This window comes from Phycodurus eques, chromosome 14 (genome assembly GCF_024500275.1).
Source record: "Phycodurus eques isolate BA_2022a chromosome 14, UOR_Pequ_1.1, whole genome shotgun sequence".
Classification (NCBI taxonomy): Eukaryota; Metazoa; Chordata; class Actinopteri; order Syngnathiformes; family Syngnathidae; genus Phycodurus; species Phycodurus eques.
In genome coordinates, this window is record NC_084538.1 from 9503935 (window position 1) to 9519076 (window position 15142).

At 42.6% G+C, this 15142-nt stretch overlaps 1 protein-coding gene across 2 annotated transcripts; it reads right to left on the minus strand.

The window, feature by feature from the left end:
- Positions 1 to 2018: 2018 nt before the first annotated feature.
- Positions 2019 to 10601, minus strand: vsx2 (visual system homeobox 2). Of its 2 annotated transcripts, none has more exons than XM_061696269.1 (6): positions 10423 to 10601; positions 9620 to 10257; positions 9264 to 9351; positions 8707 to 8830; positions 4521 to 4701; positions 2019 to 3964 (listed from the first exon to the last, which is right to left on the minus strand). In XM_061696269.1, exons 2-6 carry the CDS (start codon positions 10053 to 10055, stop codon positions 3591 to 3593), a joined length of 1203 nt encoding a protein of 400 aa, XP_061552253.1. In that variant the 5' UTR covers positions 10056 to 10257; positions 10423 to 10601; the 3' UTR covers positions 2019 to 3590. The 2 variants fall into 2 exon arrangements, with proteins under 2 accessions (XP_061552253.1, XP_061552254.1); XM_061696270.1 differs by having other exon boundaries at positions 2019 to 3901; positions 10423 to 10598.
- Positions 10602 to 15142: the final 4541 nt, after the last annotated feature.

Below are 15142 nucleotides of genomic sequence, written 5' to 3' on the forward strand. Positions count from 1 at the left end.
ATCTTGTGGTGGTCTTTCGCAAAACACAGCGCTAAGTTAGAATGACCTCGTGGTTTCCAGTGGAAACAGCTGGATCTTCCACAAATCTCATCAATCATAACCTCTTCCTCTCGCTCAGAGGATTAAATAGATTTGCACTTAGAAGACTAATCCTCACTCTGTTGCACGTCTTGGCCTCAATAGATGAATTTGGATGGAATTTTTGGGAAACACTCAGACAGGACTGAAGGCCCGTTGTTGGAAGTTAAGTGACGCCTGTTGCTTGAATCAGGATCTGAATCGTCTCGATACGTTAGCAAGGATTGTTTAAAATGCATTAAGATGTTTAGTCTTTGGACAGACGGTAACAAAGATTTCAGATAAAGTGAAAATTATATACATTCAAAGCATGAAACGGAGACATAATATAATGTAATATATATAATTCCACGTAATTGTTAGAGGAACAAAAAGATGAAGTTGATCGACCTTAATACACTGGATCAGATTGACAAAATATATACATAGTTTACTTGAAATATTAAGTACAGTAAATGCATGTAGTATTAACTACACTTTTAGTGTAGTTAATACTACATGTGCCTTGAGATACGAGTCCTTTGACTTAAGAGCTTGGAGATACGAGCCGTTGCTTGTCCGATGTTTTTGTCTTTAGATACGAGAAAGGTTTTAGATACGAGTGTGATTCAGATCTTCACCACTAGATGGCCCCAGAAAAAAAACTTCTCCGGGTTTCCCTTCCAATAAAAGGACAATATCAGTAGGTGGCGGTAATGCTCCCTTTGGCTGGTTTGCCAAATGGCAAAAGAAACTCGACAGGAGAAGAACAAGGAAAGGCGCTTCGGTACAGGTGTCTTTTTTGCTCATACTTTCCGTGTTTGCAGGTTATGTCAAGAGAAAATGTTACTGTTTTATTTAACTGCACTGTACTGTTGAGTGCAATATTTCTTATGAAATAAACATGTTAAAAAACGAACTTTGTTGGGTTTTTTGGGAGGGTTGGAACAGATTAATTGCATTTCTATTGGTTTCAATTGGGAAGGTGATTTGAAATGCGTTTTGAGTAGAGAACGTGGTCACGGAAGAAAAATAACATTGTATCTCAAGTCACCACTGTGCTATGAATATTGTTTTTAGTATTAAAAATAATACTGTATATAAAAATCATATATAATGTATATTTAAACACATATTTGTAATAATGCTGTTGGTACTGGATTTTAGCTTTTTCTTTTAACATTATTTCTTGTAAAGAAATGTTTTTTTAAAAAAAGCTTCCAGGTTCATTACATATGAGTTTTAATTGTATTTAGCTATATTTGATTTATTTTTAATTCATTCGGATGAGTTTTAAAATGGACCGTGTGTGTTTATACTTAAGCAAGTTTGTATTGAGTGAGTGTTATACATCCTTAGTGTTTAAGAAGAGTCATTTCCAATTTACTGCTTGTTGTATCAACACTTCCATCACCTGACACGCTAAAGTCTACCCCCTCAGCCAAAGGTGACATTGAGTTTCCAACCACACGTTTATTCAGAGCATTATGCCTTTTTTAAAGATGCTGTTAATTTGACAAAGTGGAAGACTTTCGAGAAAAGGCCCAGGAGCTGAGCGAAAGTGGCCTTCAAGTAGCTCGATACAGAACATTTCAACACATAGGAGTGTGAAGTCAAGCCGTCAGTCTTTGGATGGAGATAAGAGGATGGATGAGCGGCTTTAAAGTGTTGCCTGTTAAAGTGATTTGAAATTAGACATTCTCTGCTTGTGGCCTCCCCCACCCCTCCAATTTCATCGGAAATTGAAGGCTCTCAACTGCGACGGATTATAGGAGCTAACCCAGGCATGCGACCGGGGAAGGTAGGGGGGCAAAGGGGGCTGGTGGAGGGGGGTGGGGGGGGGGGGGGGGGGGCTGCACTAATGAGGCGAGCCAGCAGAGCATCAACAAGTCGCTGCTGCACCGAGGAGGCGACTGGCACCGTTGCACCAAGTTGAGCCAGAAGAAGAGTTGGACCAAGGACACCAGAAAGTCACATTTAATCATAAAAGATGATTTCTTTTTGATGCTTTGAGTTGTACATATTTGGAAGTGATACTACTCAAATTGCGCCACGGAATACATCACTTATATACAGTAGTGGTTCTCAAACTGGGGTTCGGGGACCCCGGGAGGTCTGGGAGCCGTAACTTGGGGGTCCGCAAAATTATTTGTAATAAATTATGTCATATCATTGTTTTTTTTTGTTTTAAAGTGTTAACCTACATATGGGGACCGGTGTGCCAATTCAACAAACACACTACACCAATTATTCCTCCGTATCTCAGCATTGGCCAATTAAAAGCTCCGATACGATTGTGAAGTGTCACATCTGACAATCCTGCATGTGTTCAGCATTTCTAGTTCTCACGCTTTTTCTGATGTATGTATGTATAGTATGTATGAAGCACATACCTCAGGTCAAAAGTTTCCAACATGGATAAATCACTGCTTTCGCAACATATACTGTAACTCGGCACCATGTTTTTGGCAATGTTCAGCGCTATTGAGCCCATGATTGCCTTCAACCGGGCTCTTGTCGTGAAAATGACAGCTAATATTTTTTTCTTCATTGGAATTAAACTGGCGGCACGGTGGACGACTGGTTAGAGCGTCAGCCTCACAGTTCTGAGGTGCGGGTTCAATCCCCGTCCCCGCCTGTGTGGAGTTTGCATGTTCTCCCCGTGCCTGCGTGGGTTTTCTCCGGGCACTCCGGTTTCCTCCCACATCCCAAAAACATGCATGAATTGGAGACTCTAAATTGCCCGTAGGTGTGAATGTGTGTGCGGTTGGTTGGTTGTTTGTATGTGCCCTGCGATTGGCTGGCAACCAGTTCAGGGTGTACCCCGCCTCCTGCCCGATGACAGCTGGGATAGGCTCCAGCGCGCCCGCGACCCTAGTGAGGAGAAGCGGCTCAGAAAATGGATGGATGGATGGAATTAAACTCGCTAATCGCTGATTTGAAATGTTGTCGCTAGAGCGGTCGGATAAAATTGCTAAGTTGGCAAGACTGAGTGTGCTTTTTGTAAACTAGTTCCTCTATGTATGCAGCTTTGCTGTTAGGGGAGGCAGTGCATATCAGCTAGTTACATTGGATAAATATCGAAATTACAGTTATTCATTTAAATTTGGAACATTTCTATCAAACAGGTCAGAATTATTTAGGTTAAACCGCTCAAAACATGAAACATTCCCATGGCATTGAGAGGTACGGTAGGGACTGTATATTTAATTGGTGTTAGGATTATGAGGGGTCCTTGGTGGGGTGGGGGCAATCCCTGTAAGGGGTCCCTGGACCAAAAAAACTTTGAGAACCCCTGATATACAGCATAACACAGAACAACAATTAAGTTCCTCCTCTTATTAGAAGACTGCCGGCAGGATGGCTTGCATTGAAAATGTCACCATTCAGGATGTAAAATGGTAAATGTTTTAAAAAAAAAAAAGGGTGTTGCATTTCCTGTGTAGCAGTGAATCATCCTCCTGAGAGTCCAGATGCAGGGTGCAAGCGAAGAGCCAATGAGAGGCGAGTGCCCTCCATCGAGTGTTGAGTCTCTACGGGCTGCGCGCCTCCTCCTGCGCGGGACTCCGAGGTGGGCCGCTCTTCTCCCTCTCGTCCTCGTCCAGTCTGTCCTGACAAACCGTCCCGAGCACTTTGGCACTGTGCTCCTGTGCTTTGGCCCGGAGAGCAGCGATGCTGTTCTCTCTCAGTTCCTCTTTAGAAATGGCCGACTCGCCCTTCGACCTCCGCTCCTCCGCCTCAGAGTCTTCGGCCCTCTGAGAGCCGGGCGGCGGCGGCGGCTCGTCGCATTTGGCGGCCGCCGGATGAGGGGGCGCCGGGGTCTCCGCGGACTTTTTGTGCATCCCTGCAAAGAGTTGCGGGCATTCAGATTTAGAATAGCGTCTGTTGATTGGTAAGCCATCTTGAACTGAAAACAGCAAGCAAAGAAGGTTGTGGTTTAGAACAGACAACAGCAGTGAAGGAACAAGATTAGAAGGTGAAGATATTCAACGGAATGGAGAAAGTGGCATGTTCCGGTTTTGCTGAAATGAGAAAGAAGATTGTTGTACGCGTGCCATTAATGCTATCACTCACTGTAAAAAATGTTCAAAAAAAGAACTACTCATATAGGACATGAAACCGTACTTGGGGAGGAAGAAAGGTTGGTGGGAAGGTAGGTATGGAAGGAAGAAAGGAAGGAAGGAAGAGAGGTACTGTACAGGAAGGGAGGGAGGTAGGAAGGAATAACGGAATGAAAGTAGCTTGGTATGAACGAAACAAGTAGGACGGAAGGAAGGAAGGAAGCAAAGTACTTGGTAGGAAGGGCTTCCAGCCTAAAGAAAGAAAGCAGGCAGACAGGAAAGGAAGTGTGGTTGAACGGCTCTCGATAAATGCAGACTATTCCATGTGAGGAATTGACGCGGGGATGGCTGGCCCTCAACACAAGGATGAGGAAGAGGACGACGATGAGGAAGGCGACCCACCTAGCAACCAGGGGGCACACGACTCCATGATGCCGTCCTTGGCCGACTTGAGGATGGACTCCGGCAGCGGGATGGAATGTCTGACCATGGCCCCGTAGAGGCCGTACTCCGCCATGACGGTGCTGCGACCCCAGCACTTCTCTCTCTTCCTCCACTTGGCTCTGCGGTTCTGAAACCACACCTGCAACAGCACAACACGCTTCTTACTCCGTTTGTAGTTTGCAATCGTTTACGCCTGCACTGCATTATGGGTCCAGGTGCTTGTAGTTGATAGGACGGAAGCTACAGAGGACCCCCGCGAATGTAAGAACAATGTATTGTCTTGAAACATATTAGCGACAAGAAGCTTAGTTAATGTTTGTGCAGCTACTGATGAGCTCAATTGTGAAGTTAACATAGCTCACTGACCTTGGAGGGTTTTATAGATGTAGCTGTTATCGCGCTTTTCTTTTGAGTTGAAATTCTCTTTCACAATTTTATCCAAAACATACTCTTTGAATCCAAATGCATCATAGCATACAAGTGGGTTACCAGGTTTGCTTACACGACACAAAAAAAAAAAAAAAAGCTCTCTTTTCAAGCCCAAAACAAATGGCACACTCACTTGAAAATGCAGATTTTCATATGTAAACAGGAAGGACATGTTCATTCATGTAGTTCAAGTCAAAGTCAGGTACAGTCTCATAAAGTCGAGTCTTTTGTTTTTCCCCAGCTTGTCCTAAAATTGGGGAATCGAGTCAAGTCATGTGACTCGAATCTCCCAACTCTGGTAGATGATAAAACTGTATTCAATATGGCAATGATAAGCGCATTCTCAATCTTTATAGCAACAGCAATGGGGAACTCATTAACAATGATGGACCAGTTAACAGTGGTGCACACTGCAGAGGGACATAATGACCAATTAGTTGATGAATTGATCAATTCGATCGTGTGGAATTGATTGGTGATTAATCGCGTCTTGAAGCAATTGAGGAAAAAGGGAGCGCAATACTCAGCTGAAAACAGCAGAGGTGCTCTCGATTCAATCGAGTTTGTGGCCTGAACAAGTCAAACCTGACAGCTGAGGCCAATGTCCACGCAGCATTTTTCTGCTCAAAACAAAACTGACATGGAAACAGGAGTTCAGAACATTCAGTGTGCAAGTTTCTCCCATCCATTAAATATCGTACACTCAGATGGAAAATGAATGAGAATGAGTTCACCCAGCGCATGTTGAATCTGAGATTTGACTTCGCAACTGACCCTCCTCTCCAGAACCCCCTGAATAGACCTTGGGAGGCTGAGGAGTGTGACTCCCCCGTGTGGTTGGAACAAATCCTCCTGTCCCCTTTCTTTAAAAAGTGGGACCACCGCACTGGTCTGCCAATCCAGAGGCACTGTCCCCATTGTCCCCCAAGCGGGACAGCCCCACAACACGCAGAGCCTTCAGGAACTCCGGGCAGATCTCATCCACCCCCGGGGCCCTGCCCCAGCGGAGCTTTTCAACCATCTCGGTGACCTCAACCCCAGGTTGAACCCGCCTCAGAGTCCACACACTCGGCTTCCTCATAGGGAGGTCTCGCTATCTCTTGCTCTCTCTGGACTGCCTGCGCACCCATCAAGTGTGAAATTAAACAACCCGGTAAAGTTTTCGTTATCCGCCTATTTCTGAAAACAGCAGTGGTATGGTTAAATTAGATATTCCTTTGCAGTCTGTTTTGCTGTCTCTCTTAAAATCAGCTAATTTCGGCAGGACAAAAAGAAAAAAAAAAGATTAGTCCACTTTAATAAATTTTTTATCCTTGGGGTATTTTAACAAAAGCAAGTCACGTGCATGATATTTGGACACCTGGAGAATATTTCTAATAATTTTTGAAAAAGCAAAATCTGTCAATGTGGAGGAATGCCATTCACGACAATGCGACAGATTCGGAGAGGCAAGATATTCCCCATCTGTGGCCTTATTTAACAGACTTGCTTGATGTTGCCAGCTCCAAGAATGATTGGTGGCAATTGCATTTTGTCTCTCCCAAAAATAAATCGATAAATAAATACATAAATAAAACCAAAACCTCTGGCGTCCAAAAATGATCTATTCTCTCATCTGAAAAACACATCCAGGTAAGGCGTATTTTTTTCCTGTTGTTATCATTAGCTGATTTTTAAAAAAAACACATTTTGTCAGTCACATCACAACTTTAGCAAAGCTATGGAAACAAATTTTGATAGCTTCTTCTTCTTAGAATGAGCGCGATATAAAAGTGAGAAACTATCTTGTGTGCAGACATATTGTTTTGTTGTGGCAAGTTATTAAAACTGGCACTGTATATAACTGACAGTAAAAAAAGAAGGGGGGGGGGGTTGCAATTAAAAAAAAAAAAAAGAAAAGAAATCACTTTTTGTCCTAATTTGTTAAAAGAGTCAGACTTGACAGGAGTACTTGATGAATATGATCAGTTACAAACATCATCCATCTCTGGCTCCATCTTGTGCCTCGAAATTGATATGCAAGAAAGCACTGCGCCCGAGGAAAAACAACCAAGCAGTCTAGTGTCTTCATTTTTATATGCACGAAACAACTGCGCTTGAGGAAAAACAACCATTCAGAGACAGAAGATGTGTTTTAAGAGGTGTCAATCATTTTGCGCACACTCGCGGGCACACACTGTAAAATCTAAAATCCATTTATAGACCCGGAACAGCCTCACTTTGTAGCACCTGTACAAAAGAATGCCATTTTAATTTAATTGTATTTTTTTTTTGTGTGTGTGTGTGTGTGTGAAAGAATGGCATTTAGGGTTTTACTTTTAAATGTCCAAAGGCTATGTACGCTAACAGTTACATACTGTGACTTTTTTGTTTAGTGGTGTGGCAAGATTCTTTCCCATATCAAATATATGTGCCTTGGCTCAGAGAAGTTTGGGGAAGACGTCAAAGGGAGCCGGAAGCTGCGAGGAGGCGCAGCTACCCTGAGGAACACCGGCGTCTGATTGGAAAAATAAGAGAATTTCAGGCCCGATCGATGGCGGCCAGGCAGGCGGGCAAATATCACGGGAAATTAAACTAGCGGGACTCGGGGGAACAACGCTATTGACCCGCGCTAATAAATTCAATGCAGTTATTTCATTGGCGCTGCCCCTCCTTCAGCAGCCCCCGAGCCGCTCTCATTTAACTAATTACGCTCAATGACGAAAAAAACATAAATAATAATAATAATAATAATTGGGCGTTAATTTCTATTTAGCAGAGGAGCCAACCCGAGCCTATTTATTTATGACTTATTTATGTATTTGCATGCAGTGTTATTTATTGGGAGATGTTACGTGGCCCGTAATGAGAAACGAGATTAAAAGGCGGGCTCGTGCAGGCAGATGGATGGTGCGGGGGGGGGGGGGGGGGGGGGGTCACGCCGCAATCTTCTGCCGCCGCGATCGCTTGATTAGGTCGTTAGTGTCTGCTGCCTCCGCCACAACAAATTGTTTCGCATTCCAAGTGAGCCTGATGAGGAACGATGCGAGAAACGAGGCGTCGCTCAGCCACCGGGGAGATGAGCAACGTCGCCATTCCAAAAACCTCGCAGGACATAACATTAGGGGCACCGAGCTCGCCTTTCAAATGTTTGGATTTCGCCGTGGTTATTGTTGTGCGTGTCGATTTGATCCTCTCATGAGCAATTAGCCAACATATTCAAAACTGCTCTTAGTATGATGAGAATGCATGGTGGAACTTACAAGCACAAGACTAAAAATGTAAATATTGCCCCTCTGACAGAGTCAATGGAAACTGAGTCTTATGCATTTCTCAAAAAGAGAACACTCTTTTAAAAAGAAATTTGCTTGCAGTTTTCATTATAATACAAAGGAAAATGGATTACAGTATGATACATACATATATTGCTATAGAGGTGTTATGAGCAAGAACATGTGACTTGAAATTGAAAATACATCAACAGGTGACTTGGAATCCGTCATTTTTTTTCTTTTTTAAAAAAAAAAAATCCTTAAAGAGATCTTAAAATAACACATTCGGAAAAAAATAACATTTATATTGTGACTAAACAGTGCAGAAATATAATGTGTAGTGGCAAACATTTAAATGTGAAACTGGAAACATTTTGGATTTAACATCACTAGGGTAATATATTCATATGCAGGCTTCCGTCTGGACGTGTGCATATCTAAATACATATTTGTGCGAGACTGACCTGTATTCTGTCTTCAGGTAATTCTGTTTTCATGGCCAACATCTCTCGTGCGTACACATCCGGATAATGGGCCTCATTGAAGGCCTTCTCCAGCTCCTCCAGCTGGTACGACGTGAATATGGTCCTGTTTGGGTTCAACTCGTTAAAATACACCCACGCTCAATTCAAGCACAAATCTAGTTTCCTTCTTTTTCTCGAATTATGCATCAGATTTTTTTTTTTATGGAAATGTCATAAAATATATATATGTTTTTCAAAACACCCTATATTTACAGGGGTGAGCAAAGTCCCCAAGAATCATAAGGATCATAATAATTATTATTTTAAGAATAGCAGTCTCATCTTATTTAGTGTTTACTAGAAATAATTTACATTTAACATTTAAAAAAAAGGAATGACCAATTTTGTTATTGTGTGTATATGATTCTTTATGGCACAAGAAAGGCTTTATTGAAGACAGCACATAATTTAAAAACCTTGTACTGTGTCAGAAACTGTCATTGGATTTTTTATTTTTTTTCCCAATGTAGATTCTGAAGACTGAATTCAAAACTGACCTGTGACGTCTTTTCTTGCGTTTTTTGCTCTGCGCTATCGAAGACTTGTTGGACAGTTTTCTTTCACTTGAAGACAAATCCTCAGAGTCTGGAGAAGGAAAATGACAATATTTCGTCTTATCACATGAAATAGCATATTTTCATGTTTTGTTCCATGGAAATTTAAATGTAGTCCACTCTAAAAAAAAACAGTAATAGTTAAATACGCACGATGCTGACACAACGTGTACTATTGCGTTGTGGTGTGGGTGTTTTGATTATTGTCTTATAAGATGATAGTAATATATTTTTAAGTACTAATAGACAACTATATGTGATGTGATTTCCAGCACCAAATAGCAAAAGGAGAGGGTGACCAGAGCTTGCGGACTGTCCCGCGTCCTGCATCCGCCCCGCAGCGGAGGTGTTGTGCGGCTGCAGGTGAACGTCTTGCGGTTCCAGCACGCCCTCCAAAAACGCCGGCTGCCGGTAAAACGCCGGAATCCCACTGGGGCCGATTAATCCCATCCCGACACCCACGCCGGCGTGGCCCAGCACGGACCTGGCCGCGATGAGATGCGCCCCGGCCGGCAAGGAGCTCAGCGGGCTCCTCGGGGCCGAGGAGGGCTCCTTGTTGAGCCCCAAGATCTCCTGGATGCCGAAGCCCGTGCACCTGCCGGGCGGGTGGATGACGGTGGTCTTGACCGGCTGCTGGTTGTTGATGCCGCTGCCTCCATTTGCACCCAGAGGAGCTCTTCTCGTCTCCGTGGGGTTTAAAGTTCCCGACAGCACCGCGCCTTGTTTGCCCGTCATGGTGCGTTGGCCTCGGCTGGGAGGATTTTTGGATTTTTTTTTTTTTCCTTCAGTGGATGTAACAGGCTGCTCCCCTGTGCATGGTCCTCTGTGCACAAGTGCATGCGGGGGGCTTCTTTACAAAATGGTCCCTTTATCCAACAGGTCCATCCCGACGAGAGGCAGGGCTCGGCAGCCAATCAGCAGCGAGGATTCAGGATTCCTGTGGATCATCGTGGATGCATGAGACAGACGCCCTTTCCTCACACTCATCGAATCTAACACACTAACAATTTCCGATAGGAAAGGAGACGGCGTTGAAAATGAGGTGCAATTAACATCACATTCTTAATGGAAAACATTTCAAAAATAAAAATAAAATCCTCACCAAAACATAAATGCTTTTCTGCAGCTCATCGACGCATAATTGATCTCCAGATGCCGCGTGTGTGGAAGGGAAATTCATCACACGCCAATAATCAAAGGCCCTCTCCAAAACACGACAGGTGGGCGACGTACGTGGAGCCGGCGTGCACGCGTGTGCTTGTTTGCTGCATGCGTGGGCCGCGCACCGCCTGGTAATCCCACAGCAGCAGATTAAAGAGCGCCCAGATCTCCACCGAGAGAAGACAGGGAAGGTGATACACATGCACGCTGACTGCATGTGTATGAAAAAGGGCCGAATCACACCAGATAAGAAAATAATAACATCAACAACAACAATGATAATAAAACCCGCCTTTTGCATTAAAAAAAACACAAATATTATTGAATATTATTCACCGAGATATTAAAGATCAATTATTTTACAAAATATCAATACCAGGGGGAAAAGGCAAAAGATTTTGGGCATTTTTTTCTCCCTTGGCTTATACCCAAAATGTTTTCACCAACTGGGGGTGGGGGGGGGGGGGTGGGTGGGGTAAACACACCACATTTTACAATTGGGGGCATGCAGGGGTCGGCGACATATGGCCGGTGGGAAATATTCTGCTTGAAAGTCTCTGATCTGTCCACCAAGCTATTGTAAAAACAAATATAAGAATTCTCAAAATCACAAGACTTCAAAGTACGTCATAACAAACGTCTTGGATCATATTTTATGTTTAACTCGTGCCTAGAATTTTTGTTTTACCACAATTTGGCAAATAATTTTTTTTTCCCATTCACCCCTTCCCAAATCTTGCAGGGACAAAATCACAAACAAAATGCAAAATTAAAAAGAAATCTATAAATAAACTAAGACATTACATTATGCGGGGTGAGCAACGTAGGGCCATCATATTACCTCATCTATAAAACAACTCCAATTTCAAGGAACTGTTATAAAAAAAATTTTTTTTTAAAAGTCCTCAACACAGACTCCACAAATGCTCGTTATGTATAATTATTGATTGATCACTGTGTCATTCTTTTTTTCATGACTTTAGTAAGGCAGGCAAGATGTCAGAGTAGTTAGTAGTTGGCATGTCTGCATTATAGTCGGGGTGTCCCGGGCTAAAAAAAAAAAAAAAAAAAAAATCAAATAAAAAAATAATAAAATATTGGCGAAAGAAGGCAACAGTTTCCCACCGAACAGAGGAAAACCTAATGAAAAATGAAAATTAGTGGTGGACCATACATTGCCTGAGAGCATATGATTTGGCCACATGCTATATTCTATAAACAAACATAAAACCTCAAAGTAGTGGTTATAAAACGTTCCGAACATTTCATTCACAAATTCTAGGAATAATAATCATAAACATGGTTGATGATTGCATCATATTTTGTCATACAATGAGTAAGGCTGGCAGCACGGTAGAGGTTAGTTTATCTGCCCCACAGTCAATATATCTCAGGTCTGGCCCAAAAAAGGGGGGAAAATAAATAAATGAATACAAATAATTCACCACCAAGAGGAAAAACTAAATTCTTCAAAACAGTTAAATAAAATAATGCACACACTGTAGGACAATACATCCTAGGGCATGGAAGGGTGGGCAACCAACTGCCAGCGGGCAATATACAACCCAAGATCATTTGATCTGTACACCATGCAATTCTAATAATACATAAAAATTCAAATTAACTATTAGAATTTAAAAAACCTATACAAATGTTCATATATATATATATATATATATATATATATATATATATATATATATATTACTTTGTATGATGGATTTTTTTCATGAATGGGCCCCAACAGGAAAAATATTTCCTCCACCTACTACTACTAGTAATAATAGCCAATACCTACATTTATTATTTTCTAATTGCATTGTGTTGACATTTAAAGGACTTTGGCCCAATGATTGCCATAAAACATTGCCTTCTAATGTGTTTTGACTCACATGGCAGTGACAGCGACACATCAATACTTTGTTAAAAAAAAAAAAAGCAGCGAGAATTAACAGCCCATTCTAATGCATGGCACAGTATTTATTTACTATAATACTGACCTTAGCTGCTCCAGTCTGTTGGCGTCTTTTGCATACATTACCATATTATCATCTTGAGCATACAACAAATAAAGTGCAATATTGACTTCCAGAGTCATAGCACAAAGCTGCATGCAGGTCCAACGATCCACTAACAAAGTCGTAATTCATATCAAAGATTTGGAAATGAGCCGCTGATTTGGAGGCAGGAACATATTGCTGCTCCAATTAGTGCTGGGCCTGTTGAAACTAATTAGGGCCTATTTAGTGGAAATTCCATTGATGAAGAAATCAATGTTATTAGGGTATGCTAATGACACATCAGCCTGTTGGGATCCAGCCATTTATTAATATGGAAAGGGATGGGGGTGGCATGGGCGATGTTTGGATGGCCTGCCAATAACAGGCAACTTTGTGCCCCCCCCCCCCCTACCCCCCAACAGAGCACTCTTATCACAGCATCCAGAGAAGCACCTTGTTTGTTTGTTTGTTTATTGATGGAGGGCAACACTATATGGCTTTTACTAATCTCCTGCATGAGCATGGTGGCATGCTGATTTGTATGCAGAGGAGATGCAACCTAACAAAGCTCCAGATTAAGGGAAGATTTACAGTGGCTGGTGAACATGGTGGTGCCCATCAAAGATCATGCAGATTAAGAAGTAAACAGCTGTTGTGACTTTATTTTTTACATCACGCAAAAACAGAAAAATAGTCTGAATCGGAATAAGAGCACCGCCCCGGATGATGATGATGGTGCTGTGCTGCAGTTCAATAAACTCAGTTTAAAGAACGTTTCAACTTGATGACAGCGCCCATGTGGAGTAGAGTCAGGAAGCAGCAGAAAGCGGTCCACTGCTTTCCCAAAGATACCACCCTCCCCCTTGCAAAAAAAAAAAAAAAAAAAAGGTTTTTGCAAGGTCAGCAGCTTTCTCATGGCCCTACTGCAATTAATGGCATGTTTGGTCGCTGCCCATAGACATTGCTTAATTAGGCGAGGACTTGATTAATTTGCACTAATTGACAGCTAATTTAAGGACTGGGGGGCACATCGGACTGACATTTGTTGGGGCACAGAGGGTATGTGGGGTTAAGGCTTAAACCCCCCCCCAGCCTGTCCGCCTCCATGTGGATGACCAGGTCTGCGGACACGGACCCGGCCAAACGTGGTGACAGGCAGGCGCCGTATTGATAGTGTCAGCTTGGTTACATGTCAGCACTGCATGTGGAGTGATCCATGTGCTTGTACATCCGTCAGCACCGACATGCATCTAAGGCCATGAAGGCAAAGACAACAAGGTCAATTTGTAACTGACTGTTAGAACAAATGTACCAGGCCCAAAAAGTGTCCACTTTATTGTGATTATTTGAGTCTTTGAATTGATTATTTATGATTTTCTTCCCCAAATTAGCCTTAACCCTAAACTACGAGGCCTAGTTTGCAAAAAGGCCATCCCCGATTAGCAGCCACAGTTAAGCGTCCCGAGACCAAATCCAGATCAAGTGAACTGTTTTCATTTATGAGGAGAATTGTAACACCTGGAGAAAAGGTGTTCAAGTATAAAGGGCAAATGCAAAGTTGCAGATAAAGATCTGAAAGTTGGTTGTTCAGAACTGGAATCAAAACCGGGGACATTCGTGCACTGCTTATCACTTTTCAACTCTCTACTGAATAGACGTAGCCTAAATCTAGGTTCATTTTATTTATTTTTTTCCTAACTCCCTGTGATCAGCATGAGGGAAGGTGTCATTCCACACAAAGCCTGGATTGGGTTTTCATGGGTTAAAAAAAAAACAGATCTGATGAGTTGGGAGGTTGCTCCAACATGGCAATGCTCTTCTCGGCCAAGAACTGTCCGATGCTCAAGGTATTGTCAGGGTGACGCTGTCACGAGGTGTCCTGCCACATCTCTCGCCTCTTCTCGTGCACTAAACGAAGCAAACACTGTAGAATCTCTTTTTAGACGATCTCTTTCTAGGCTGCTCGATTGTCTGGCCCGCTTTGAAGGGGAAATATATATCATAAATACATCTTTTTTTTTTTTTTGACACCAGACCTGGAACTTGTCTGACACAGCTTCCATAACCACTAATCTGAAACCTGAAATTGTGATTCCAAATATAAACTAATTGTAAACCTGGGATGGATTTTTTATTTTTTTTTGGATAGGTCAGAACATAGACTAACCTTACGCCTGAAGTGAAATTTTAGATAACTAATAACCTATGGTATAAAAATTTGAATAGCCCAGAATATACCTTGCCCCTTTGGTATAAAAAAATGGTGATAGTCCAGAATACAAACGGACCCTAACGCTGCAATGCAAAATGGAGTACAGTAGTTCAGAGTCTCAGGGGAAGCCGGATCGTCCACCCTGGACTGATTGCCATTTCTAACCTCCAGGGTAAAAAGGGGGACAGTGCAGATTAAACACTCGCTCTTACCCTGGCAGATAAAGTGGACTACTCCAGAATACACCCTCACTGCCATAAAGTGAGAGAATACACTGCTGGCTATAGAAGAGGCAACACTATTTTAACCCCATTGGGCTGTTGCACCGAGACACAGCATCTCTCTGTGGCCTCCTAAATCGTACAAATGATCTGTGTTGTTCAGACGGGTGACCTGGGTGGGTGCGCGAGGTGAAGTCACCGAAGCAGAGGCGGCCTCTGTCCGTGTGA